We start from the raw sequence: 25412 nt of genomic DNA, 5'->3' as shown, positions 1-25412 counted from the left end.
AGCTCGGGCCCAACCTTAACCCTTTTTATCCCATTTTGCAGAGATCAGAAATTCAGAGTGAACTCTGCCAACCAAGTTTATTGAACTAAGCAGTGGCAAAGCAACTTATTGGTCCCTTACTGTTCTGTGCTTTACAAATATTTTCTCCTTTAGTTCTAAAGACAATCCTGAAACCCCAATTTCAGTGCGCCCCCCCCCAATCCCTGTGTAAACAAAGCTTCAGACTCAATAAGAGCTGCTGGTCAGGCACTGGAGTGATAGCACACCAGTCGGGCATTTGCCTTGGAAGGCCAGATGGACCCAGGTTCTATCCCTGGCATCCCATATGGTCCCCTGAGCCTGCCAGGAGTGATTTCTGAGTGCAGAGCCAGAAGTAACCCCTGAGCGCCACCAAGTGTGCCCCCCACACAAAAGAGGTGTGGGTCCCTCATGACCGGACATAGCCTACACTGCCCTTTCAAACCGAGGGTCCAAACCAAAGGCACAAGTCAGGAGTGAAATCTTGAATTTCCTGACAATTTGGGGTGTGTGGAGTAGGACTGCAGGGTTGTGGGACACCATGCAGCCAACCTAACGCATCTCACCCAGTACTATAAGCAAAGTGGCCCCAACCTAAGGCACAATCCAAGGAAATAGAAATGAAATGGGGGGGGGGGTTTCCTAACTAAATAGGGAGAGAGGCACCATCATTTTCTCCCATCCTGTCCTCAAAGGCACAAAGGAGTCACAGACTTTCCCAACCTAGCAATTACGCCTTCCTGTGTCCTAACTCCACCTATTCTAAATCTATACAAATTTAGTAGATTCTTGACTCCTTACCATTTTCCTCTTCTCTCTTCAACATTTAGTAGTGCCAGTTGAAACAAAATACAATTGTCATTTTAATACAATGTTAATTGTAATATAGCTAATATATAACAAGATTTGGGGGCCCATACCCGACGGCATTCAGGGGTTACTCCTGGCTCTGTGCTCAGAAATCACTCCTGGCAGGCTCAGATGATCATTGGAATGCTGGGGATCAAACCCGGGTCTGTCCTGGGTTGGTCGCATGCAAGGCAAATGCCCTACCACTGTGCTATCTCTCCGACTCCAATATGTTACAAGATATTCTATAGATAGAAGGTAACAAATATAAATGTTTTAATATAGGAGCCATAGAGATAGCATAGAGGAAGGGCATTTGCCTTGCTTGCAGAAGGACGGTGGTTCGAATCCCGGCATCTCATATGGTTCCCCGAGCCTGCCAGGAGCGATTTCTGAGCCAGGAGTAACCTCTGAGGCTACCAGGTGTTACCCAAAAACCAAAAATAAATATCAATTTGCAGAATAGTAATAGATTATGCTTTTGTTTTGGTTTGGTTTGGTTTTTGGGCCACACCCGGCGGTGCTCAGGAGTTACTCCTGGCTATCTGCTCAGAAATAGCTCCTGGCAGGCACGGGGGACCATATGGGATGATGGGATTTGAACCAATCACCTTAGGTCCTGGGTCGGCTGCTTGCAAGGCAAACGCCGATGTGCTATCCTCCGGCCCCTATGTTTTTTTGGTTTTTGTTGTTTTGGTTTTTGGGCCACACCCAGTGATGCTCAGCGGTTACTCCTGGCTATGCAATCAGAAATTGCCCCTGGCAGGCTTGGGTGACCATATGGGATGCCAGGCATTCTTTCTGCAAGCAAGGCAAATGCCCTGGGCAGCCACGTGCAATGCAAATGCCCTACTGCTGTGCTATCGCTCCAGCCTCTAAAATATAGTTCTTAAGGTTTACAACATAATGTTTCTATGTATTGCAAAATTATCATCACAATTAGTCAATCATTATACATCACAATATGGTTACAAATTCTTTTTATTGTGATGAAAATATTTTTGACAGTGCTAGGTTACTCCTAGGAAAGCATATATATATATTTTTTGGGCCACACCCAGCGATGCTCAGGGGTTACTCCTGGCTATCTGCTCAGAAATAGCTCCTAGCAGGCACGAGGGACCATCTGGGACACCAGGATTCGAACCAACCACCTTTGGTCCTGGATAGGCTGCTTGCAAGGCAAACGCCGCTGTGCTATCTCTCTAGGCCCATATTGACCTTATATTTAAAGAATGTGGGCACCTTGACTGGCATTTGCAATGAGTGAACTGGCAGTGACTGCGGCCCTCATGGCTAATGGAACACGGAATTCTTTAATAACATCATGAGGGGCCGGGTGGTGGCGCTGGAGGTAAGGTGCCTGCCTTACCTGCGCTAGCCTAGGACGGACCGCGGTTCGATCCCCCGGCGTCCCATATGGTCCCCCAAGAAGCCAGGAGCAACTTCTGAGCGCATAGCCAGGAGTAACCCCTGAGCGTCACAGGGTGTGACCCAAAAACCAAAAAAAAAAAAAAAAACATCATGAACCCATTCAGAGCTATGCCAATACCTTGTAAGGCAGGGGTCTCAAACTCAATTTATCTGGGGGCCGCAGGAGGCAAAGTCGGGGTGATCCTTGAATGCAAAGTCAGTAGTATGCCTTGAACATTGGGGGGGTGTGACCCAAACAACTAAAACAAACAAACAAAAAAAAGATTCCTTTAGGGCAGGGCCACAAAATGTTGTATGGAGGGCCGTTTGCGGCCCGTGGGCCGCGAGTTTGAGACCCCTGTTGTAAGGTGTAAAAAATTCCTGAGCATTTTTCTCAGAGTAAAAACAAGTAGGGCTGGAGAAACAGTACATGGATTAAAGCACTTCATTGCCCCCAACTGAACCAGATTAGATCCCCTGCTCCACCTGTGGTCCTTGAGAACCATCTGAAGCGACCTGTTAGCACAGAGCGAGGAATATGCCCTGGATACCACTGGATATAGACAAAAGAAACCCAAAAGTAAACAAAATTGTGGCCTGAGCGGTGACGCTAGAGGTAAAGCATCTGCCTTGCAAGCGCTAGCCTAGGATAGACTGTGGTTCTATCCCTGGCGTCCCATATGGTCCCCCCAAGCCAGGAGTGATTTCTGAGCACATAGGCAGGAGTAACCCCTGAGAGTCAATGGGTGTGGCCCAAAACCAAAACAAAACAAACAAAAAAAAAAAACAAAAATAAACAAAATTGGGGCTGGAGAGATAGCATGGAGGTAGGGCATTCGCCTTGCATGCAGAAGGATGGTAGTTCGAATCCAGCATCTCATATGGTCCCCTAAGTCTGCCAGGAACAATTTCTGAGCGTAGAGCCAGGAGTAACCCTTGAGCGCTGCCGGGTGTGACCCAAAAATAAAAAAAAAAAAAAGTAAACAAAATTGTATGAGCTGAAATTTTACCAAGAATAACAGTTGTTCGCCTCATTTACTGAATTTAGGGAGGATAAAACTTGAATTTTTCACTGTTTTTATTTAAAGAAGTATTTTATGTTGCTTAAAAGATAATTGAGAGCATAAATTACCTAAATAGGCATACAATTTTAGGTTAACTGCAGTTGCTTTATTTGAGTTGTTTGATCATTCTAATAAAGCCTAATAAAGGCCTCTGTGAAGAACACCACCCAGAGGTGAAAAATAAACATCCCAGCGACTCATTCATTAGATGTATTTCTGATTAAATTGCTTTCATGGCAAAACATATTAACAAGTGAAACTGACAAAATTGAAAGCGTCCATGCATTTCCCCAGGAAACAGAACATAGCACAGCCTTTCTGCATATTTTTCTGAAGAGCATTACCTTTTCATTTACTTTTTGGGGGACAACCCCTCCCTCCTAAACTTTAAGCAGAGGAAGCAAAGCATTTTTGCTTCATGTCAAAAAACCATTTTAAAATTATTTATTTTTTCTGGGGCCAGACAGTGAGGGCATTTTTCTTGCACACAGCCAAACAGGAGTAACCCCTGAGCACCATCAGGTATGGCCTAAAACAAAACAAATGAGAAAAGATTATTCTATGACAACATTTAACAGAGTTAGGACTAGTGACAGAAGTTGCCAACTTCTTAGTTATTTCACAAATGCCAAATCATAACTGACATTCTGTTTCTCATGATCATTGATAGAGTAGGCACTGACATGCTTTACTTTAAAGAATAACCTTTGGATTTATTTAGAGAGGTTTTTTTTATTGTGTTAGGAAAGAATATTTGCTGCTTCATAGAATTTTCCATTTTTCTATCCATAAAAAAAGTGTCAATCTGAGACCAGTATACACTATTGCATTGAAGGAAAATCTAAACTGGAGATATTTGTGCAGGATATTTGCAGTTCAGCAGAGAGCAGAGGGGGAATTAATTGGACTGCACTGAGAGTACAGCAGGGAGGATGTTTACCTTGCATGTGGTACCCGGCTTAATGGTTGGCATCCCATTCCTTGAGAACCATCAGGAGCGGAGCATCACAGCTTAGACGGGTAATATCACACTCACTTTGGTGGCCTCCCCAGTCCTCCAGTTGCACTGCCCCAAATTACTGTGTGCAAAGAATTGAAAACCAAGTGATGTTTTCCATTTTTTTTAAATATGGAACGCTTCAAGAATTTGCGTGTCATCCTTGCACAGGGGCCATGCTAATCTTCTCTGTATCATTCCAATTTTAGTATATGTGCTGCCAAAGCGAGCACGATGTTTTCCATTTTTATCTTTGTTCACATGTAGGAGGAAACTGGTGCTTCCTCAGCCCATTTTTTGTAAGGCCAATCATGGAGAACTCAAATACTGAATGGGCCTATATTTTGATGCTCCAATTGTAAGTGGTAATTAAATTCTAGGGTCTGATGAGATAGTCTAGTGGATAGGGGACTTGCCTTACACACAGCAGACCTGGGTTTAATCCCTAGCACTGCATATGGTCCTTCACGCACTGCCAGGAGTAACCCAGGAACACAGTACTAGGGGTAAAGCTCCTGTTGGGTATAGTCCCCCAAAGAATGAAAATATAGATGGGGCCAGAGCTATAGTACAGCAAGTAGGGCATTTGCCTTGCACACAGCCAACCCAGGTTTGATCCCTTGAGCACTGCCAGGATCAATTTCTGAGTGCAGAGCCATGAGTGCCATCATGTGTGGCCCACAACAAAGAAAATAAATGGTCCTAAATATAATGAATTAATAGAAATATAATAGATCTGGGGGGTCAGAGCACAGCAGGTAGGGTGTTTGCCTTGTACACAGCTGACCTGGGGTCGATCCCTGGCATCTCATATGATCCCCTGAACCGGTCAGAATTTCTGAGCACAAAGCCAGAAGTAACCTTGAGTACCACTGTGTGTGGCTCAGAAACAAACAGAAAGGAATAGAAATATAATAGATCAATGGTTTCTATAGATATGACAAATAAAGGGTAATCAAGTTTTAAAATCACTGAGGTACATTTCTTCATCCCTTAGGTTGGCAAAAATCTTCCTACCTACTGGTGCCAAAGTTGTTTTAAATAGGGTAGTTGAGAAAGGCCAGGTGCTATTGGACAGGATCAGAAGGCTGGTGTGGATTGCTCCAGACTGATAAAAGACCCTGAGGCAGGAGCAGGCTTGCAGGTCCAGGAACCTGCAAGTGGGAGAATTGAATCCTCAGGCAGCAAGTGAAAAGAACAGCCAGAGAAAGCAGGGAGAAGTCTGAGATTTGCCCTCACTCTCAAGCTCCTAGCCTGGCACAGGTTCAAGGATGCTGGTCAGAACTCAAGCCATGAGGCAAAGGGTTTTGTGACTCAAGAGAAGCAAGTCGCCTGTCTGCCATGGTTTTGTTTTGTTTGGTTTGGTTTGGTTTTTGGGTCACACCCAGCAGCGCTCAGGGATTACTCCTAGCTCTGCACTCAGAAGTCACTCCCGGCAGGCTCGGGGGTGACCATATGGGATGCCGGGATTTGAACAGTGGTCTGTCCTGTGTTGGCTGTGTGCAAGGCAAACACCTTACCACCTTACCGCTGTGCTATTGCTCCGGCCCCTGCTTGCCATGTTTATTTGTCCTATAGCTTTACCTCTCTTCCAATACCTTGGGTGACACTGGGTAAACCCGGGAGAAGCTGCCAGGAGATAGATACAGGCGATAGATACATAGAGAATGGATAGATAGGCAGATGCATGGAGAGATAATTAGGCAGATAATGAATTGATGGAAGTATAGATAAGATTTAGGAGTTAAGATTGGATTGCACAGATATGAAGTTTCAGGAAATCAAGAATTTCATTCTCTTTCAAGGCCTGAGTAGATACTGAAGTAAATCCTAGAGTCTGAATATGGAAAGTCTGAGCACCAGGACATGCCCCTGTTCAAGGTCTGTCTCACTAGAAAGAGAAAACCTGGGGCTGGAGAGATGGCATGGAGTTGGGCATTTGCCTTGCATGCAGAAGGATGGTGGTTTGGGCCCGGAGAGATAGCACAGCGGCGTTTGCCTTGCAAGCAGCCGATGCAGGACCCAAGGTGGTTGGTTCAAATCCCGGTGTCCCAAGTGGTCCCCGTGCCTGCCAGGAGCTATTTCTGAGCAGACAGCCAGGAGAAACACCTGAAAACCGCTGGATGTGGCCCAAAAACAAAACAAAAAAAAAAGAAGAAGAAGAAGGATGGTGGTTTGAATACCGGCATCCCATGTGGTCCCCCAAATGAGCCTGCCAGGAGCAATTTCTGAGCGTAGAGCCAGTAGTAACCCCTGAGCACTGCCGGGTGTGACCCAAAAACCAAAAAAAAAAAAAAAAAAAGAGAATCTATCCTATTTTTGTTGTTCTTCTTTAGAGGCTATACAAGCCACGATTGGTGAGGTGAATTTTACTAGGTGTTCTGCATCAAACACTAATCATTTCCAGAAACACCTCATCAAAACACCCAGCAATGTTTCCCTGAGCATCACAGTTGGCAAATAAAAGTAGCCATCACCGCATATTGGAACTGTCAACCAAGTGGTGGGGTAGGGGTCCTGGGTGACTTCGAACAATATAGTTTCAAGGGAGTGAAGGATTTGGGTGCTTAACTGAGCCAACTAAAGAAAGACCATGATGGGGCCAGTGAGGTGGAGCTAGAGATAAGATGTCTGCCTTGCAAGTGCTAGCCAAGGAAGGACCGAGGACCACAGTTCGATCCCCCGGCATCCCACATGGTCCCCCCAAGCTAGGGGCAATTTCTGAGCACTTAGCCAGGAGTAACCCCTGAGCATCAAACGGGTGTGGCCCCAAAAACAAAAAAAAACAAAACAACAACAACAAAAAAAGTGATTAAGGGATAATGAAAAATACATTCTTTCCAGATCAGTCTGATAAAAATGGGAATACCAGCCAAATAAGCAGGTAAGCACCCCCAAAAGTCATTCAATAAAGACGTAAAGGCTGGCCCCTTTATCAACTAGAAATTTTGATATAACAGGAATTCAAAAAAAAATTACTCTGGAAAATAAACTATACTTAAAACTTCTTGTGACTTTTGATTTCAGCTTACCTTGGTATGCCTAAAACGTAGGCAGGAGTTCATCTGGGACTCCTGAACAAACTTCTGAAATTTGGGACTGGCAAAAAGCCCCCATTCAGGGCAGGAAGGGCATTTGCTTTGCATGCAGCCGACCTGGGTTTGATCCCCAGCATCCATATGGTCCCCTAAGTCTGCCTGGAGTAAATTCTGAATGCAGAGCCAGGAGTAACCTTTGAGCACTGTGGGTGTGACCCCTCAAAAAAAAAAAAAAAAGGACCCCTTTGGGACTGGAGAGATAGTACAGTAGAGAGGCACTTCCCCTGCATGTAGCTGATTCATAATCCCAGATGAGGCTTAATTTCAGAAGTCCTCCCAATCACCACCAGGAGTGAGCCCTGAGCATATTCAGGCGTGATCCAACCCCTCCACCCAAAATAAAAATCTTCCTCTTGCCTCAGCAATTGGGTCTCACGCTGGTGACTCACAGGAAATGTCCCCTGCGAACCTCTCCTCCTTGTCCAAGGAAGACCGTTAGTGAGCAGACACCAGAAACTCCATCTTTCTCCACAGAATTTATTTTGGGGGGGACACCCGGTGATGCTCAGGGGTTACTCCTGGCTATGTGCTCAGAAATTGCTCCTGGCTCGGGGACCATATGGGACGCCGGGGATCAAACACAGGTCCGTCCTGGGTCAGCCATGTGCAAGGCAAATACTCTACTGCTTTGCTATCGCTCTGGCCTCTCCACCAAATTTTCTGACATTCCGGCTGCCCTTACTTCTGTCTTTGTCCTAAAGTTAAGAAATCTTCCTATAAACTGTGCTCAGCATTAAACTGGGAACCAATGGCAGATGAGATGAAAAGAACAGCGGATACTCAACTTTGAAGTCTCAAATACTCAACTGGTATCACTTTCAATTTGACAGGGGGGAAAGTCTGACAAAGAACAGATCAGTATGCCCCAAGTCCTTGTGAACCTTTGTCCCTCACGGGGCCAATATAATTTCCTTGCTTTCATTTTTTGGGGGGTGGGGGCACATCTGGCTCTTGTGCTCAAGAGCTAGACAAGCACCTTAACCTATGTGTTGTCTTTCCATTCAATGTTCGTTTTTTTCTGTCTCCCTCTCCCTTCTCCCACATTTTAGTGTTCAGGATCTAGTCCAGGGCTGGTGCTCATGGTTCACTCCTAGTAGTACTCGAAGGGCCCTGTAGGGCCAGCAATCAAATCCAGTGCTCTGGATTTGGAGCTGGCTTTCCTGCCTCTTTCCCGCCTTTGCCTTCTTCTTCCACTCGTTCTTTGTAAATCCAAGCCCCAAATTAAGCTGGCAGTGCTCAAGGGTTACTCCTAGTGGTGCTTGGGGGATATATGGGGTGCGGGGATCAAACCCAGGTCGGTCGTGTGCAAGGTAAATGCTCTCTCTTCTGTGCTATCACTCTGGCTCAAACTCCTGTGTTTGTGTGTGTGTGTGTGTGTGTGTGTGTGTGTGTGTGTGTGTGTGTTTAACTTTGTTGATTTGATTGGTTTCTGGGCCACACCTAGCAATGCTCAGGGGTTACTCCTGGCTTTGCACTCAGAAATCACCTCTGGCAGGCTGGGGGACCATATGGAATGCTGGGAATAGAACTGGGTCCCTCCTGGGTCAGGCGCATGCAAGGCAAATGCCCTACTGCTGTGCTATCTCTTCGGCCCTGCAAATTCTTATTTCTTTTTTTTTTTTTTTTTTTTTTGGTTTTTGGGCCACACCCGTTTGACGCTCAGGGGTTACTCCTGGCTATGTGCTCAGAAATCGCCCCTGGCTTGGGGGGACCATATGGGACACCGGGGGATCGAACCTCGGTCCTTCCTTGGCTAGCGCTTGCAAGGCAGACACCTTACCTCCAGCGCCACCTACCCGGCCCCAAATTCTTATTTCTTGAGTGTTGGGATGCCAGCAGTGAACCAGACATAGCATAATATTACAGTTCACAGGGAAACAGAAGAGGATGAGTCTGATCACCTTTGGAGTTACGGATAATTTGTATTTGCCTCTAAAAAGTACTCAGTCTGAAATCATGCAATTTGCTGCTGTGTGAATGCAATTGGAGGGGATCATGCTGAATGAAGTCAGCCAGGAGAGACATATATAATCACTTATATGAGGGAGATTTAAAAAATAGCAAGAGAACAACAAATGGCTGAAACAGTAGGCTTTAAGAATTGGTCTCCAAAATGGAATTTAGAAGGCCAATGTGAGTCTTAGGAAGCGAGGGAGATGGGGTGTTGGAGAGAGGCCCTGGTGTAGACAATGGTAAAGGAAAATGAGCATTCTGATGTTGAAATATTGTATGCATTATACACTGCCACGGACAGTATTGTCAGTTGTAAATCAGTGGCCCTGATACAACTTTTTGTTTTGGGGCCACACTGGCAGTGCTCAGGAGTTATTCCTGGCTCTGTACTGAGAAATAGATCTTGGCAGGCTCAGGGGACCATATGGGATGTCGGAATTGAACCCAGGTCTGGCCTGGGTTGTCTGTGTGCAAGGCAAACACCCTACTGTTTTGCTACCACTCCAGCCCCAACCGATAACATTATTTTATTAAATATATTTTTTATTTAAGTAACATGATCATATTTGGGTTACAGGCATAACCAGAACACCCCCCTTCACCAGTGCAACATTACCCCCTCCCCCCTTCCCATCCCCTACCTGTATTCGAGACAGGCATTCTACTACAGTAATTTGTTTTTAAGTTCAGTAAGTTGTATTTTTTTCCCTTAAAGTAAAGGTGTGATAGTGGCAATCGTCAATGTTTGCATAGGTCCAGAAAAATGGAGAAAATGGAAAAAAAGTCCTTGACCTGATTACAAAAAGGCCTCACCCCAGAAGTTTATTGGCATAAGACAGACTCTGGGTTCCAGGCATACCAGTCTATCCAACTCCAGTCATTCTCAAGGTCCCGGTGAAAGCGATAACATTTTTTTAATAATAAAATAAAGAATAAGTGTCCTGGGTCTGGAGCCATAGCACAATGGGCCGGGTATTTGCCTTGCATAAAGCCAAACCGGTTTGTTTCTCGGTATCCCATACAATCCCCCAGCCTGCCAGGAGAGATTTCTGAGCACAGAGCCAGGAGTAAGCCCTGAGTGCCACCGAATGTGAAGAAAAAAAAAAAAAAAAAGTCCCCTGCTGGGTGCTGTCCAACTGTGTCCTAGCAATACTATAGTTTGGGATCCCTGAGTCCGCAAAAAGCACTAGCTGGGTGTGTAAGCACTAAAACTGGAGCTATGGGAGGTCCTAGCAAGCAAGTGTGTAAACATCACAGTAACCCCAACAAGAACCAGTTTTGTGGGGCTGGAGAGATAGCATGGAAGTAAAGCGTTTGCCTTGCATGCAGAAGGACAGTGGTTCGAATCCTGGCATCCCATATGGTCCTCCGAGCTTGCTGGGGGCGATTTCTGAGCCTAGGGCCAGGAGTAACCCCTGAGCGCTGCCAGGTGTGACCCAAAAACCAAACAAAAACAAAAACAAAAATAAACAAAAGAGGAGGGGAGAAAAATGGGGAAACTGTGGACGATACACCAATGATCCACCAATGTCCTGCAGCAGGGAGCTAGTTCAGATCAGGAATGCACACCTTATACTCAACTACCTGTGACATGTATGTTGGTTCCAACGATCCCTAGCAAAGGGTGCCACAATGCAACAGATCAACCATTGGTCCATGAGTGGCCTGGGAATCCCCCAAGAACAACTTGGGTAGTTACTGCCAATGCTTCCCAGATTTTCAAATAAAGTTGCTTTCTTAGATTGCATTTATATCAAAGTGAGTCCTCAACACAAAGTCAACCTTAATATATGCCAAGTGAAATAAATGAGAATGAGAAAGACAAAAATGTGTGATCTTACATGTGGAATCTATAAATGCCAAACTCATGGGCCAGAGAGTGAGAGTGGTCACCAGAGCTGGGAGGTAGAGGTGGGACATAGGGAGATACTGATCAAAGTTATCCAAAGTTTACATTGGGGACCTAAACTATAGGACAGTGATTAAGTTAACAATACTGTGCGTGCCCCACTATTAGTTTCTAAGAGAGGGGCTGGAGCAATAGCACAGTGGAGAGAGCATTTGCCTTGCATGCAGCTGACCTGGGTTCAATTCCTGGCATCCCTTAGGGTTCCCTGAGCCTGCCAAGAGTGATTTCTAAGCTCAGAGCCAGGAATAACCCTGAAAGCTGCTGGGTGTGACCTAAAAACCAAAAAAGAAAAAGAAAGTTACTAAGAGAGTGTCCCCCTAAGTCCTCATCACAAAAAAAGAAAATTAGGCCAAAGTGATAAGATAGTGGGGATGGCACTTAGCTTGCACATGCCCAACTTGAGTTCCATCCTTGGTACCTCATAGTCTCCTGAGCCTGACCAGGAGTGATCCTGAGTGCAGAGCCAGGAGTAAGCCCTGAGCATCCAGGTATGAAACTCCCTGCCCCCCAAACAAAAACAGCAACTATGTGAGGTGACATAATTGAGTATTAGCTAATGCTAAACTGAGCAAGATACAAGGGGTCTCTCTATTTCTTACAACTGTGTGCAAATCCAAAAGAATCTATGAAAATGCCAACTCCCAACATCCTAAATACACATTACATGTCATTTTATAACTAGATCATCTTCTAAAAACAAAGGCACTCAAGTCAGGTGATGACTGACTGAAGATTACAGAGCTACTAGTAAGCAGGATAGTACAACAGGGAGAGTGTTTGCGTTGTACACACTGTTGACCTGGGTTCAATCCCCAGCATCCCATGCGGTCTCGTTGAGTCTGACAGAAATGTCCCTCAGTGCAGAGCCAGGAGTAATCCCAGAGTACCACTAAATGTAGCCAAAAATAAAGGAAGACTATAGAGCTAATAAGATGGATAGTCTTAAAATTCAGGCCCTTAGAGCTCTCCTATAACTAAATTTGGTCACAAAATTAAAAATATAATGTAGATTATCTAATTGGTTGTTTACAAACATTTTGAAAAAATAACTATAACATTTCAAAAGGGAGTCACACTGTATTTCTGCTAATATAAACTTAAAAGGTTTATTCTTGTATTGTATTTTTGTATGTGTTGTTGTTGGGGAAGCAGGGGCTTGCACCACACCTGATAGTGGTTATTAGACTGAGCTTAGGTTGAATCTGGAGGAGTGCTGTGTAGTGCTGGGATTGAATCCTGGTAGGCTGAGTACAAGGGAAGTGCCCCGTCCACTGTACTATCTGCAGACCCTAACCTTATTTTGCTTTACAATGTTAAGAACTTAAGCAAAACTATCATATTAAGCAAGGCTATTTAAGGGATTTTGTTCTGAATTCCTTAAACAAAAATTGTGTGATTTTAGTCTAATAATTATGAAGTTGAATTAGAACATCACTGATAGAAAATAAACACCAGGGGCTGGAGAGATAGCACAACAGCGTTTGCCTTGCAAGCAGCCGATCTAGGACCCAAGCTGGTTGGTTTGAATCCCAGCGTCTCATATGGTCCCCCGTGCCTGCCAGGAGCTATTTCTGAGCAGATAGCCAAGAGTAACCCCTGAGTACTGCAGGGTGTGGCCCAAAAACCAAAATAAATAAATAAATACCATATTTGCCAGCGTATAAGACGACACCTTAATAAGACGACCCCCTAATTTTGCAGTTAAACATAGGTTTAGGCCTATATTTGCTGTATCAGCAGAACGTTCCTGTGCTGCAACTGTATGTACCAGTGAGCCAATCACAACAAGCAAAGGTTCAAAGGTTCTACTGTAATAGACTTCCTCTCTGACTCTGGCCGATCTGAGCAGGCTTTTGACAGTGTAAATTTGAGTCCAGAACATTGTCTCATTTGCATGCATAAAAAGCCTGCTTGGATTGGCTGAGTTAGAGGCGGTCCGAGCAGCCTTGCAGTGATTGGTGCAGGATCGAGTTGGAAAATTCGTTTTGTGGCAATATTCAGACAATTTTCGTTTAGTGGCATATTGAAACATTTTTTGGGATATACTCGGCATATAAGACAACCCCCGATTTTCAGTTGACTTTTTTTTGTTTCAAAAGTTGTCTTATACGCTGGAAAATAATGTAAATAAATAAATAAACACCAATCAATGCCCATACCTCCTTGATGTCAGACAACAAATGAGAAATCAGAACACTAGAAACCAAATTTCAGTAATGTAATTTTATTTCCTAATAGGGGAAAAAAACAAATATATCCAATATGTACTTATCTTGCACATTTATTCACAAATGACCTCTTAACGATAACTGCTTTAACATTTAAGCATGTAATAAATGTTTTCTTAGTTGAAGATGTGAAAAGGATTTTAGCTGGGTAAAATTCCAAATATATTGAACTGGTCATAGCACAATTTGTTTTACCTACAAATTTAATTCTATGCATTTCGAAAGCTCTGGAAAACTACTTCGCATCTGAACGCTTCCCGATGACGCAAGAACTTCAAATGTCTCATACGAAGACATTTTCTTAGTTCTTCTGGTGATAGAACCACTTATGCACTGCATTTAAGAAAAAAGAAAAACCAGTGAGGGACTGGTTGTCTTACATGTACCGGCCCATGTTCAATCCCCAGCATTCTATATTGTCACAGAGCCTGCCAGGAGTGATTTCTGAGCACAGAGCCAGGAGTAACCCCTGAGTACCTCTGGATGTGACCCCAAAACCAAAACCCCCCCAAAAAAAAAAAAAAAAAAACAGAAATCCTGTAAATGAAAATGAGGGGCCAGAGTGGTGGCACAAGCAGTAGGGTGTTTGCCTTGAACACGCTAACTTAGGACAGACTGCAGTTCGATCACTGCGTTCCATATGGTCTCCCAAGCCAGAAGCGATTTCTGAGCGCATAGCCAGGAGTAACCCCTGAGCGACACTGGATGTGGCCCAAAAACCAAAAAAAAAAAAAAAAAAAAAAAAAAAAAGAAGAAAGAAAGAAAATGACACCCAGCACACCAGCACTCTCGCATTTGTTTTAATGCATCCCACTCTGGATTACTGGAAAACAGACCCACACAAACAAATTTTTGCTCTGGCAAACCATTTTCTTTTGAGCTGTCTGACTCCTGCTATTAAGAGTAACACAAACACACACACACACACACACACAAATCTACATCTTACCATCTGCTGGTTCTCTGCAGGCAGTTTCACAAGGTGGCGGTAACTACAACAAAATATTAAAAATATTAGTGTAGGGGCCAGAGAGATAAATAGCAAGTAAGGCGCTTTGCCTTGCATGCAACTGACCTGGGTTCAAACCCTAGCATTCTGCATTATCCCCCTAGCCCACCCAGAGTAATCCCTGAAAGCAGAGTAAGAAGGAAGTCCTGAGCACGGCCAGGTGTGGCTCACACATCAAACCCAAACAGAAAAATAAATGCTTGTCTAATATCCCAAAAAAGTAAACTGAAAAAAAGAGCGGTCTACAAAAGAATCCAAGAATCAAAACAGAGACAATAATCATCCTTTTTTCGTCTCTAAAGATTATCTAGAATATATAGAAACAATGCAAGGTTTGCTGTACTGCTAAGAAACACTAATGCATCCAGGCTCCTATGACACAGAACAAAAATGTTTTCAAATGCATTAATTGGAGATGAACACACACACACACACACACACACACACACACACACACACACACACACACTACAAAATGGACCAAGTGTTTTCTGAAAAAGCTCTGCTTATTAGCCAGTAGGGGGGCCTTTCCCTACCTAATCTTTTTATTCATCTCAACTTTGTCAAGATTTATATATAAAGGTAAATCTCAATGTCTTAGCGTCTTTCTTAAATTTTACCCTTTATTGTCCCCATTTACAAGGCAGTAAAAAGTGAGCTTTCCACACTACCAAGGGTCTGACATCGACCTCCTAAAAAGAGACTTCCGTTTACACTGAGAAGACTTGACAGCAACAATGACCTGCTCTACAGGTCATGGTTCTCTCTAGTGCTCCTTAAGTGTCAGGTGAAACGAGAGGATGCTCTGCACCATCCTGACTGCAATATGGGATATGCAGACTCCAGGATCTTTAATACAGAAGCATGATACCAACAACAGAGACTATGTGAGGAATGGAGGTGTATTGCCACTACAGACGATGACTTGAATTGGACAAACTAATTTGCCTGGAGCCTAGAGTCAGTCCTGTGCCAGGAAACTTCAGGGGTAGGGTCTCCTTATATTTAGACCATAATTTGTCTTTCCTTGTCCCTTATGTTTTGGTGGGCCTATGCAAACAAATGCCACTTTAATACCGTTTTTTACTATGTTCCCTTGACTCCAATCCTTAAGAAAAACAACCCACTAAAACTTTTGAGGTTAACTTAAACTAGTTAGCATGTGCATGGAACTAGAGAAATGTACTTTGCCCTCAATGTTTAAGGAGTTACATAAACCTAATGTCTTTAGATTATATTGTGTGCTGCTAAGAAATAGTATGTACTACAACTGGGGATTTGAGGGACAAAGCAATTGTATTGTACATGGGTTCAGTTTTGTTTTTCTTAATGTTCTTTGGCTGAAGGTTCAAGGCTGGGATATCATCGATGGGACTACCGAGAATTCTGTTTATGGGTGATTAGGCTTCCACTGTAACTTTACCCTGTCCTCTTTCTTTTCATCTTTGTTGTCATAATTAAAATAAAAAAAAAAAAGAAGAAAAAAAAAGAAAAAAAAAGTGAGCTTTCCTGTTTATTTTCCTTATTTACCATTGCAAATAAGAACTGAAGATCCTTTGACTACTTAAAAGTAGACCATTAAGTCAGTACAAAACCAAATTTATTTCCTTGACAAATAACTGAATGCCTTATAAAAAGACTATCTAGTAGAATAGTCCTACCTTCCTCCCTCCCTCCCTTCTTTCCTTCTTCCCTCCCTCCCTCCCGACCCCCCTTCCTTCCTTCCTTTTTTAGGTTTTTGGGTCACACCCGGCAGCGCTCAGGGGTTACTCCTAGCTCTACGCTCAAAAATCACTCCTGGCAGGCTTGGGGGACCATATGGGATGTCAGGATTCAATTCAAATCACTGTCCTGCATGCAAGGCAAACACCCTACCTCCATGCTATCTCTCTGGCCCTAGAATAGTCTTTTTTAGAAAGTCTTTAAACTCTCCTGCAAAGGGGCTGAAATTTGGTCACCCCTTCCCATCCTTATGATCCAGCCAATCATCCAGTTGGCTGCTTCTGGGATAGGCACAGGGGTACAATCACATGGGCTGGCTGATATATTCTGGCACCATCATGATTTCGACAAATGTAACTACTTTGCTATGCACCCAAGTAGAATAGGCTGTGACATTTCTTAGTTTCTCCTCCACAGCAAGACCACAGTTACTTGTATGTGTTCAGTGTGCAGTCTGCACACATTATGCAAGAACACATATACAGTGTGGGTGCCCAAACACCTGCTGTATTACTTCCTCCTCAGTTCTGAGCCCAGATACATACAGCATCCACAATAGCCTTGGCGGCCTCAGCATTGCACTGGAAGGGACTCCCGGCCACTGTCGTGTTCAAGCTGTCAATAAAATAAAAGCAGTCAGCCATCTGATAAACAAACTCTTCTTTGGTTCTTTTTTGGTTTGGTTTTTGGACCACACCTGGCGACACTCAGGGGTTCGTATAGGATGCCAGCAATCAAACCTGGATTGGCTGTGTACAAGGCAAAATGCTCTACCCACTGTGCTATCACTCTAGCCCCAAATTCTTCTCTTTTCTTTTTTTTTCTTTTTTTTTTTTTGCCATTCGAGAGGTTTATTGAGGGGAGATCAGGGTTTTTATGCCCTGCTTCAGTGGGAGGAGTAGTAACATAGGATTGAAACATAAACCAATCAGATTTGTACAAGTACAACAATTTTAACCAATGGGAGCATAAACACATTTTGATGGCGGGAAGGATAAAGAGGAACCTGGCAGGATGGGGGGAGGGGAAGCAAATTCTTAAACAAATAGCTAATTGATATTTACGCAAATACAATTATTTGTTTAGCCTATTTTCCATTTAGATCTATCTTTTGTGCAAGCAATAAGGATCATAATTTAAACTTTACAAAAACATATCTATAACTACATGCTTGAGAGCAGTTACAAAAACAGGTTCCATGGAAAGGTTAAGGCATCTGGTTAAGCCAGATTCTTTGTGCTGAGCTAAATTTATTTGCAGAGTTTTCTGTTGGTTCGGGGCTATGCAAACTTTTGTGGCTTGAATCAGGCAGGCGGTGGAAAATTCATTCAGAGTTCCTTTGATATGTGGGGTGCTCGATCTCCCACATCTCCCCTGGACATTCTCCCCATATTGTTACTAAAATGTTTCTTGCTTATCATGACTATTAGCTTTGTTAATGCCTAGATTAACCATCAAACCTGTTGGTCCAGTTTCCACCTCGAACCTCATCCTGCAGATGGTCAACGCCTCCACCATCACTGACCCTGCCTATCTGCTATTCATCTCAACCGCCCTTCTGCTTTGGCGACCCCCTGCCTGTCTCTGACCCCTTCGCTCTGCAATCCAGCCCCAAGCCTCACTTCGGCATCACCTTGGAACAGGTGGTGGAACTTGAACTTTGCCTTTTGGTACCCAATATGATTCCCCCTAAAATTGTAATCAAATTCTTGTCGATGATTTCTCCTTTCAGTTCATGATTGCCCCCAATTTAACGTTTTTTGCCTGTTTCACTAGTTTATTTCCCCCATTGTTTTACATTTGTTTCTTTAGTCCTAGTACCACTGTGTTTTGGTTGTTTTAATGCCTAAATTGACTGTTAGATCAAAAATTGCCTTATTACCTCTTAAATATAATCTTGTGTCTCTTCCCCGCTGCAGTACAAAAATCAAACACTGCCATCACCCTAGCCTTATTAAAAGGCTTAGGTGTTATTGGTGTAAGCACAAATATTTATTCATTGGTTCATACTCTAGAATCTGCTAATGCCTTATAACTGTTGCTAAAAATGTTTACAAACTTAAAGAAGTTTACACTACTGTTGATTTCCTAGCAAAGAGTGCAGAATAACCGCCGTGGTTCAAAATTAACATTTTTTTTGAGGGAGGGGGGAATTTGTGTCATCCTTAGAGTAAAATGTTGCTTTTTAAAATAAATTCGGCTTAGCTAGAGATAGCATTCAACACACAGAGGATAATTTAGTAAATAGACAAAAAGATATAGAGCAGAGTGAGAGCTGGTACAAAAATTGGTTTTCTATCACTCCATGGATAACAACAGTGCTCCCAGCCTTTTTGGGGCCCTTCATTAGCTTTATGTTGCTAGTTTCCTTTGGTCCTTGGGCTTTTCGCAAACTCACCACCTTCGTAAAGAATCAAGTGGATGAAGCAACCAGAAAGGACTCAAAGGTTCTGTACCAACAACTTTGCACCTCAGAAGACCAGCTGACACCTGACATCTCCCCTCCTGCCAACTCTCCGCCACTTAAGTTTGAAGTTATCGAGGAGCTGGCGCATAGACCTCAATCTGTGCGCTCGCGCCTTGCCAAGCTTTGGAAACGACTGAATCAAGGGTAGCAGATGCGGTGACTGGAAGCCCCACACCTCTTCACCCAGTGTGGCCAGTCCACTGAGGCACGTCTGTCCCTTCCATATTGTATACTAAATTCTTCTCTTTTACTAGTCAGGAAATCAGGTGGCAGACACAAAGTTCATCTAAAAGCCTGAACGTTCAAGCAGAAGGATAACTCATATGTTAAACACCTCAGTTTTTAATTTAAATAAACTAAGAAGGTAAATGGACTCTTTTTTTTTTAAGGGGGGAGGAAGAGATGGGCCACCTAGCAGTGTCCATGGGTGGCTCTGTGCTGAGTGGTCTCTAGTTCAGAGATGTTCAGAGGAACACATGCAGTACCAGGGATCAAAGCTGAGTAAGTCATGTGCAAGGCAAGCGCTTTACCTCCTGTATTCTCACTCTAGTCTGACAATGATTCCATTATTTTCATGGCCAGTTTTATGTAAATAATTAAACATGTTGGAATTTTAAAATCCATTATTAAGTACTTTGAAAAAAACCACCAAAATTTGTTAAGAAATACAAATTAAAATGAGAAACCTAAGGCCTGAGCTATATAAAGCACAGTGGGTAGGATGTTTGCCTTGCATGTGGCCAACCTGGGTTTGATCCCTGGCATCCCATATAGTCCTCAGAGCATGCCAGGAGCAATTTCTGAGTGCAGAAACAGGAGTAACTCCTAAGCACTGCAGTGCCTTCCCCAAACAAACAAACAAACAAAAATTAATAGACAAACACATGAAAAAGAAACCTATCTTTTTTGTTTTGTTTTGTTTTTATTTTTGGGCCACATCCAGTAGCCTTCAGGGGTTAATTCTAGCTCTGCACCTAGAAATTACTCCTGGCAGGCTCGGAGAACCATATGGGATGCCAGGATTGAACGTGGATCAGCTGCGTGCAAAACAAATTCCCTATCTTCTTTGCTATTGCTCTTGCCTGCTTTCAGCAATTTTTAAGCACTTCTGCAAATCTGATGTTGAAAACACTTTCTTGCTGAAATTTATTTTTTACTATTTACTAGTTGAAATATGAATTATTGCTTCAGAATCTTTCTCAGTGGTGCCCGGGACAGGCTGGGGGATCAAACTCGAGGTCTCTGCCGCTGAACTGCAGTCAGTTCTAACTCCTAAGTCACATTTAATTTCTTTTCTTTTTGTTTGGTTTTTTGGGCCACACCCGGTCATGCTCAGGGGTTACTCCTGGCTATGCGCTCAGAAATCGCTCCTGGCTTGGGGAAGCTTATGGGACGCTGGGGGGTCAAACTGAGGTGCGTCCTAGGTTATCCGTGTGCAAGGCAAACACCTTATCGCTAGTGCCACTGCTTCAGCCTCAATTGCATTTAGTTTTTAAGTGATTTTTATTTATTTATTCATTTATTTATTTTTATTATTTTATTTATTTATTTATTTTGTTTTTGGGGTCATACCCAGCAGCACTCAGGCGTTACTCCTGGCTCTATGCTCAGAAATCGCTCCTGGCAGACTTGGGGGACCATACGGGATGCCGGGATTCAAACCACCATCCTTCTGCATGCAAGGCAAACGCATTACCTCCATGCTATCTCTCCGGCCCCACATATTTTTCTAATGTACACTTCAATTTTAATTTTTCTTCCCATTTAAAGAGCTGTTATTTTTTTTCCTATCAATTTGACTACACTATTTTTAAATTAAGAAATTTAGCTCTGGGGCCGGAGAGGTGGCACTAGAGGTAAGGTGTTTGCCTTGCAAGCGCTAGACAAGGAAGGACCGTGATTTGATCCCCCAGCGTCCCATATGGCCCCCAAGCCAGGGGCAATTTCTGAGTGCTTAGCCAGTAGTAACCCCTGAGCTTCACGGATGTGGTCCAAAAATACAAAAAAAAAAAAAAAAAAAAAAAAAGAAAAGAAAAGAAATTTAGCTCTGGGGCTAGAGCGATAGATAGCACAATGGGTAGGGCATTTGCCTTACATGCAATCAACCCGGATTTGATCCCTGCCATCCCATGTGGTCCCCCGAGCCTGCCAGGAGTGATTTCTGAAAGCAGAACCAGGAGTAACCCTGAGCATCACCATTATGTGGCCAAAAAGAAAAAGAAAAAAAAGGAAAAAAGAGAAAATTTTCCTTTTGTCATATATTCTTTTTTTTTTTTTTTTTTTTTTTTTTGGTTTTTGGGCCACACTCAGTGATGCTGAAGAGTTACTCCTGGCTATGTGCTCAGAAATTGTTCCTGGCTTGGGAGACCATATGGGAGGTCGGGGATTGAACCCAGGTCCATCCTGAGCAAACGCCCTACTGCTGTGCTATCACTCCGGCCCTTATTTATTAACTTGTGATGGGAAGACCTTTCCAAAGAGAATACAAACTCAAAATCCATAAAAGGATTACTTACAATATTGATTTTTTTGAGGGGTAGAGGAATTTGGGATACACCCAATGGTACTCAGGACTTACTCCTGCTCTGTGTTTAAGAATCACTTCTGGGCCCGGAGAGATAGCACAGCGGCGTTTGCCTTGCAAGCAGCCGATCCAGGACCTAAGGTGGTTGGTTCAAATCCCGGTGTCCCATATGGTCCCCCGTACCTGCCAGGAGCTATTTCTGAGCAGACAGCCAGGAGTAACCCCTGAGCACCGCCGGGTGTGGCCCAAAAAAAAAAGAAAAAAAAAGAATCACTTCTGGGGCTGGAGAGACAGCAAAGAGGTGGGCGTTTGCCTTGCATGCAGAAGGACAGTGGTTCGAATCCCAGCATCCCAAATGGTTCCCCGAGCCTGCCAGGAGCGATTTCTGAGTGTAGAGCCAGGAGTGATCCCTGAGCGCTGCCAGGTATGACCAAAAAAAAAAAAAAGACTCACTTTTGGTGGGCTTGGGGGACCAAGGATGAAGCCCATGTTGATCACATGTAATGATCACATGTAAAGCTATCACTCATATGTTTTGGGGCCACACCTACCTGTGCTGAAGGTTTACTCTTGGCTCTGCATTCAGGGATCACTCCTAGTAGTGCGCCTAGTAGGCACCATAGGGGATGCCTTTATAAAAGAAGGAGCTTTGCCATCATTTAATATTCTGGCAACACCAACAGTTAAATAATGACATTCTTTTATAAATTTTAATTTTCTTTGTTTTGGTTTTTGGGTCACACCCGGCAGTGCTCAGGGATGCCAGGATTCGAACCACCATCCTTCTGCATGCAAGGCAAACAACTCTACCTCCATGCTATCTCTCCAGCCCCAAATTTTATTTTTTTCTTTATTATTTTTAGCTACATTCCCAGTGGTACTCTGTGCGCAGGGGTCATTCCTAGAGGTGATTGGTAGATTAGGTAGTTCTGAGGCTGAGCTGCCTCTTAGCTCTTCAGCACCTCTAATCCACGTAGAAGTTTCATAGTGAGTGGCTGGAGTGACAAAGGAGTGGCTAAAGCACTTGCCTCGCATGGCCAACATGGGTTTCATTACCAGCACCCTATATGGTCTCCTGAGCTCTGCAAAGAGTAATTGCTGAATATGGCTGAGTGTGGCTTTAAAAAACAATAGAAATTTTAAAAAAGGATCGTAATGGGGCCAGAGTGATAGCACAGCAGTAGAGCAACCAGGACAGACCCAGGTTCAACCCCCAGCATCCCATATGGTCCCTGGAGCCTGCCAGGAGTGATTTCTTGAGTGCAGAGCCAGGAATAACACCTGAGTGTTGTCAACACTAAACAAACAAACAAAAAAGAATAATGTGACTCCACCCTGGATTTAGGTGTGTCTACCTGAGACCCGCCCATTTCTGGGTGGGGTCTTGGAAGCAGTAGATAAGGCTTTGACCAGAGAGGATTAGGCCCTTTTGCCTTTTGGTACCCTTTTGGTCTTTTGCCAGCATGGAGGTCAAAGTGAAGATGGCTGAAAGGAGTTAAGGCGCAGGGCTAGCTAAGAATGGCTGAATGCTTAATTGGTTATGATATAGGCCACACATGTGGTGGATAGGGCATGAATAAAGTTGATGCTTCCTGAAGCCTGCCTGTGAGTGAGTTCAATACTCGTCGCTTTCCTGGACCCCAGACCCGCCGGTTGATGGGGGATGAAGCCACGTGGGCATGGCCTAAGAATAAAGGCCTCCATCCATCTCCATCCAGCACCATCGTTAATTATTTAACACTACAGAATAATAGTAAATATGGTTGAAGGCCAGTTAGACTTTGGGGGGCGATCCTTACTCTGAACTAAGTAAGGATCTCCCTGAATCTCTCTCACATCAAGTAACATCAAGTAGCAGCAGTTCCATAAATACTGCCTGGTTATTAGTTCTCTATGCTTGATCAACACTGGTGAAGCCTGATATAGTTACCGTATTTTCCGGTGTATAAGAAGACTTTCAGAACAAAAAATGTCAACCGAAAATTGGGAGTCGTCTTATATGCCGAGTATATCCTGAAAACGTTTTGATGTGCCGTTAAATAAAAATCGCCTGGATATTGCCACGAAACGAATTTTCACTGCAAGGCTGCTCGTTCGCCTCTCTAACTCAGCCAATCCAAATTAATGGGGTTGTCTTATACACCGGAAAATATGGTATCTAAGGGGACACCATCTCCACTCATCCTGAGTTGCACTGGCTTTCTGAGTACATTGAGCCTAGGCAGTGACCTCATAAAGTGGGATGCCATTGCTCCCCCTCCCAGTTTTCAGCTTGTACTTACTGAATACTGGATACTTTCTAGTTTATGTATTAACTCTCCTACTTACTTGAGCACTGGTTAAAGGGAAGGTCTTTTTTTTGTGTGTGTGTGTCCTTTTTTCTAGTGCGCACACGCAGATAATCAAACGAGGGGCCTATCCACCCAGCAGGACCCAATTATCTCTTCCCTAAGTGAAGCTAACAATATAGTTCATTATCACATGTCCAGATCCAACCACCAGGGCACTCTATGGTCCCCAAGGTACTGCTGGAAGCAAACTCTGCACATAGAGCACACATGGAACACCACCAAGTATGGCCTAAAACAAAACCAATTCTTGGGAGCAAACTGGGCTGCTCTGGGCAGTCAGTCAACAAGCACTTACCAGCTGATGCCTTTCCCATCCGTTTTCTTAGTGACTAATGCTTTCCAATGGTCATGAGTGCTTTTAATAATATCAGTTGCAAATTCCTGCAATTTGAAGACAGGTATTACAATAGAAAAGTTATTTTCTAATAATAAACAGTTTCTCCAGATCCTGAGAACATTGTAATATTTTTTCAATCACTCCCTTCTGTCCAAATGGAAGAACACGATTTATGTGTAAAAAGCAGCATTATATTAAGGCTATTCTTATGACTGTGATGCTTAGGATCACAACATCTTGAAATGTTAATATGGCTACTTATAAGTCTGGCTACCATGAGTGACAGAAATACAATATGTTTCTTGAAGACAGGGAGCAGGAGAAGGGGAGTTGGGGGACATTGTGGTGGGAAATTCGCACTGGTGAAGGGGGGGTCCTACTTGTTTTTATGACTGAAACTCAACTACAAACATATTTGTAATTATGGTGCTTAAAAATTTAATTAAAAACAAAGACAAAGGGCCAGAGAGATAGCACAGGGGTAAGGCGTTTGCCTTAGACGCAGGTGGTTCGAATCCAGCATCCCATATGGTCCCCCCGAGCCCGCCAGGAGCGAGTTCTGAGCATAGAGCCAGGAGTAACCCCTGAGTGCTGCCGGATGTGACCCAAAAACCAAAACCAAAACCAAAACCAACCAAACAACCAAAAAACAAAGACAAAAACAAGTCTTTTTTTTTTTTGGGGGGCCACACCCGGCGGTGCTCAGGGGTTACTCCTGGCTGTCTGCTCAGAAATAGCTCCTGGCAGGTGCGGGGGACCATATGGGACACCGGGATTCGAACCAACCACCTTTGGTCCTGGATTGGCTGCTTGCAAGGCAAACACCGCTGTGCTATCTCTTCGGGCCCGGGCAGTAACTCTTATACTTCTCAATCCACACTAAGTAGCCTAAAGTCACCTTTCAGGACAGCTCATCACCTTATTTTATTTATTTGTTTGTTTGGTTTAGGTTTTGGGGCCACACCTGGTGGCACTGAGGGATGACTCCTGGTTCTGATTCAGAAATCAGATCTCGTGGGCTCAGGGGACCAAAGAGGATGCCAGCCGCTCGCAAGGCAAACACTCAACCTGCTGTGCAATTGCTTGGGCCCTTGTTACCTACCTTATTTTTAAACTCGGCGTTGAAAGCAAACTCGTTCTCAGGTTTCCCATCTGGAACCTTGTACCTTCTGAACCAGTCCACGGTGGCTTCCAGGTAGCCAGGTTTCAGCCGCTTGACGTCACTAATATCTATAAAAACAAGATCCAATGTAACTGATAAAAATTACCTGCTGGGCCCGGAGAGATAGCACAGCGGTGTTTGCCTTGCAAGCAGCCGATCCAGGACCAAAGGTGGTTGGTTCGAATCCCGGTGTCCCATATGGTCCCCCGTGCCTGCCAGGAGCTATTTCTGAGCAGACAGCCAGGAGTAACCCCTGAGCACCGCTGGGTGTGGCCCAAAAACCAAAAAAAAAAAAAAAAAAAAAAAAAAAT

The 25412-nt window shown here is 43.8% G+C and overlaps 2 protein-coding genes and 1 non-coding gene across 3 annotated transcripts in view; 1 reads left to right on the top strand and 2 right to left on the bottom strand.

Annotated features, from left to right (window-relative positions):
* The window catches only part of EIF4EBP2 (eukaryotic translation initiation factor 4E binding protein 2), a 445368-nt gene that overhangs the window by 251564 nt on the left and 168392 nt on the right, over positions 1-25412 (top strand). The gene's annotated exons all lie outside the window — the stretch shown is intronic.
* Positions 4468-4574, bottom strand: LOC126031618 (U6 spliceosomal RNA). The gene has a single exon (XR_007503450.1). It is a non-coding gene; the product is annotated as a U6 spliceosomal RNA (small nuclear RNA).
* Positions 13510-25412, bottom strand: part of PPA1 (inorganic pyrophosphatase 1) — a 34506-nt gene continuing 22603 nt past the window's right edge. The window contains exons 7-11 of the mRNA XM_049789208.1: positions 25042-25169; positions 23898-23983; positions 16806-16875; positions 14479-14521; positions 13510-13862 (exon numbers count right to left, since the gene is read on the bottom strand). Of these exons, the coding sequence (XP_049645165.1) occupies positions 13831-13862; positions 14479-14521; positions 16806-16875; positions 23898-23983; positions 25042-25169 (359 nt within the window). The 3' untranslated portion in view covers positions 13510-13830. The remainder of the gene's footprint in view (positions 13863-14478; positions 14522-16805; positions 16876-23897; positions 23984-25041; positions 25170-25412) is intronic.

The sequence above is a fragment of the Suncus etruscus genome, chromosome 15 (assembly GCF_024139225.1).
Source record: "Suncus etruscus isolate mSunEtr1 chromosome 15, mSunEtr1.pri.cur, whole genome shotgun sequence".
Taxonomy (NCBI): domain Eukaryota; kingdom Metazoa; phylum Chordata; class Mammalia; order Eulipotyphla; family Soricidae; genus Suncus; species Suncus etruscus.
Note: the sequence above shows the minus strand (reverse complement) of the source record. Positions and strands in the feature narration are given on the sequence as shown.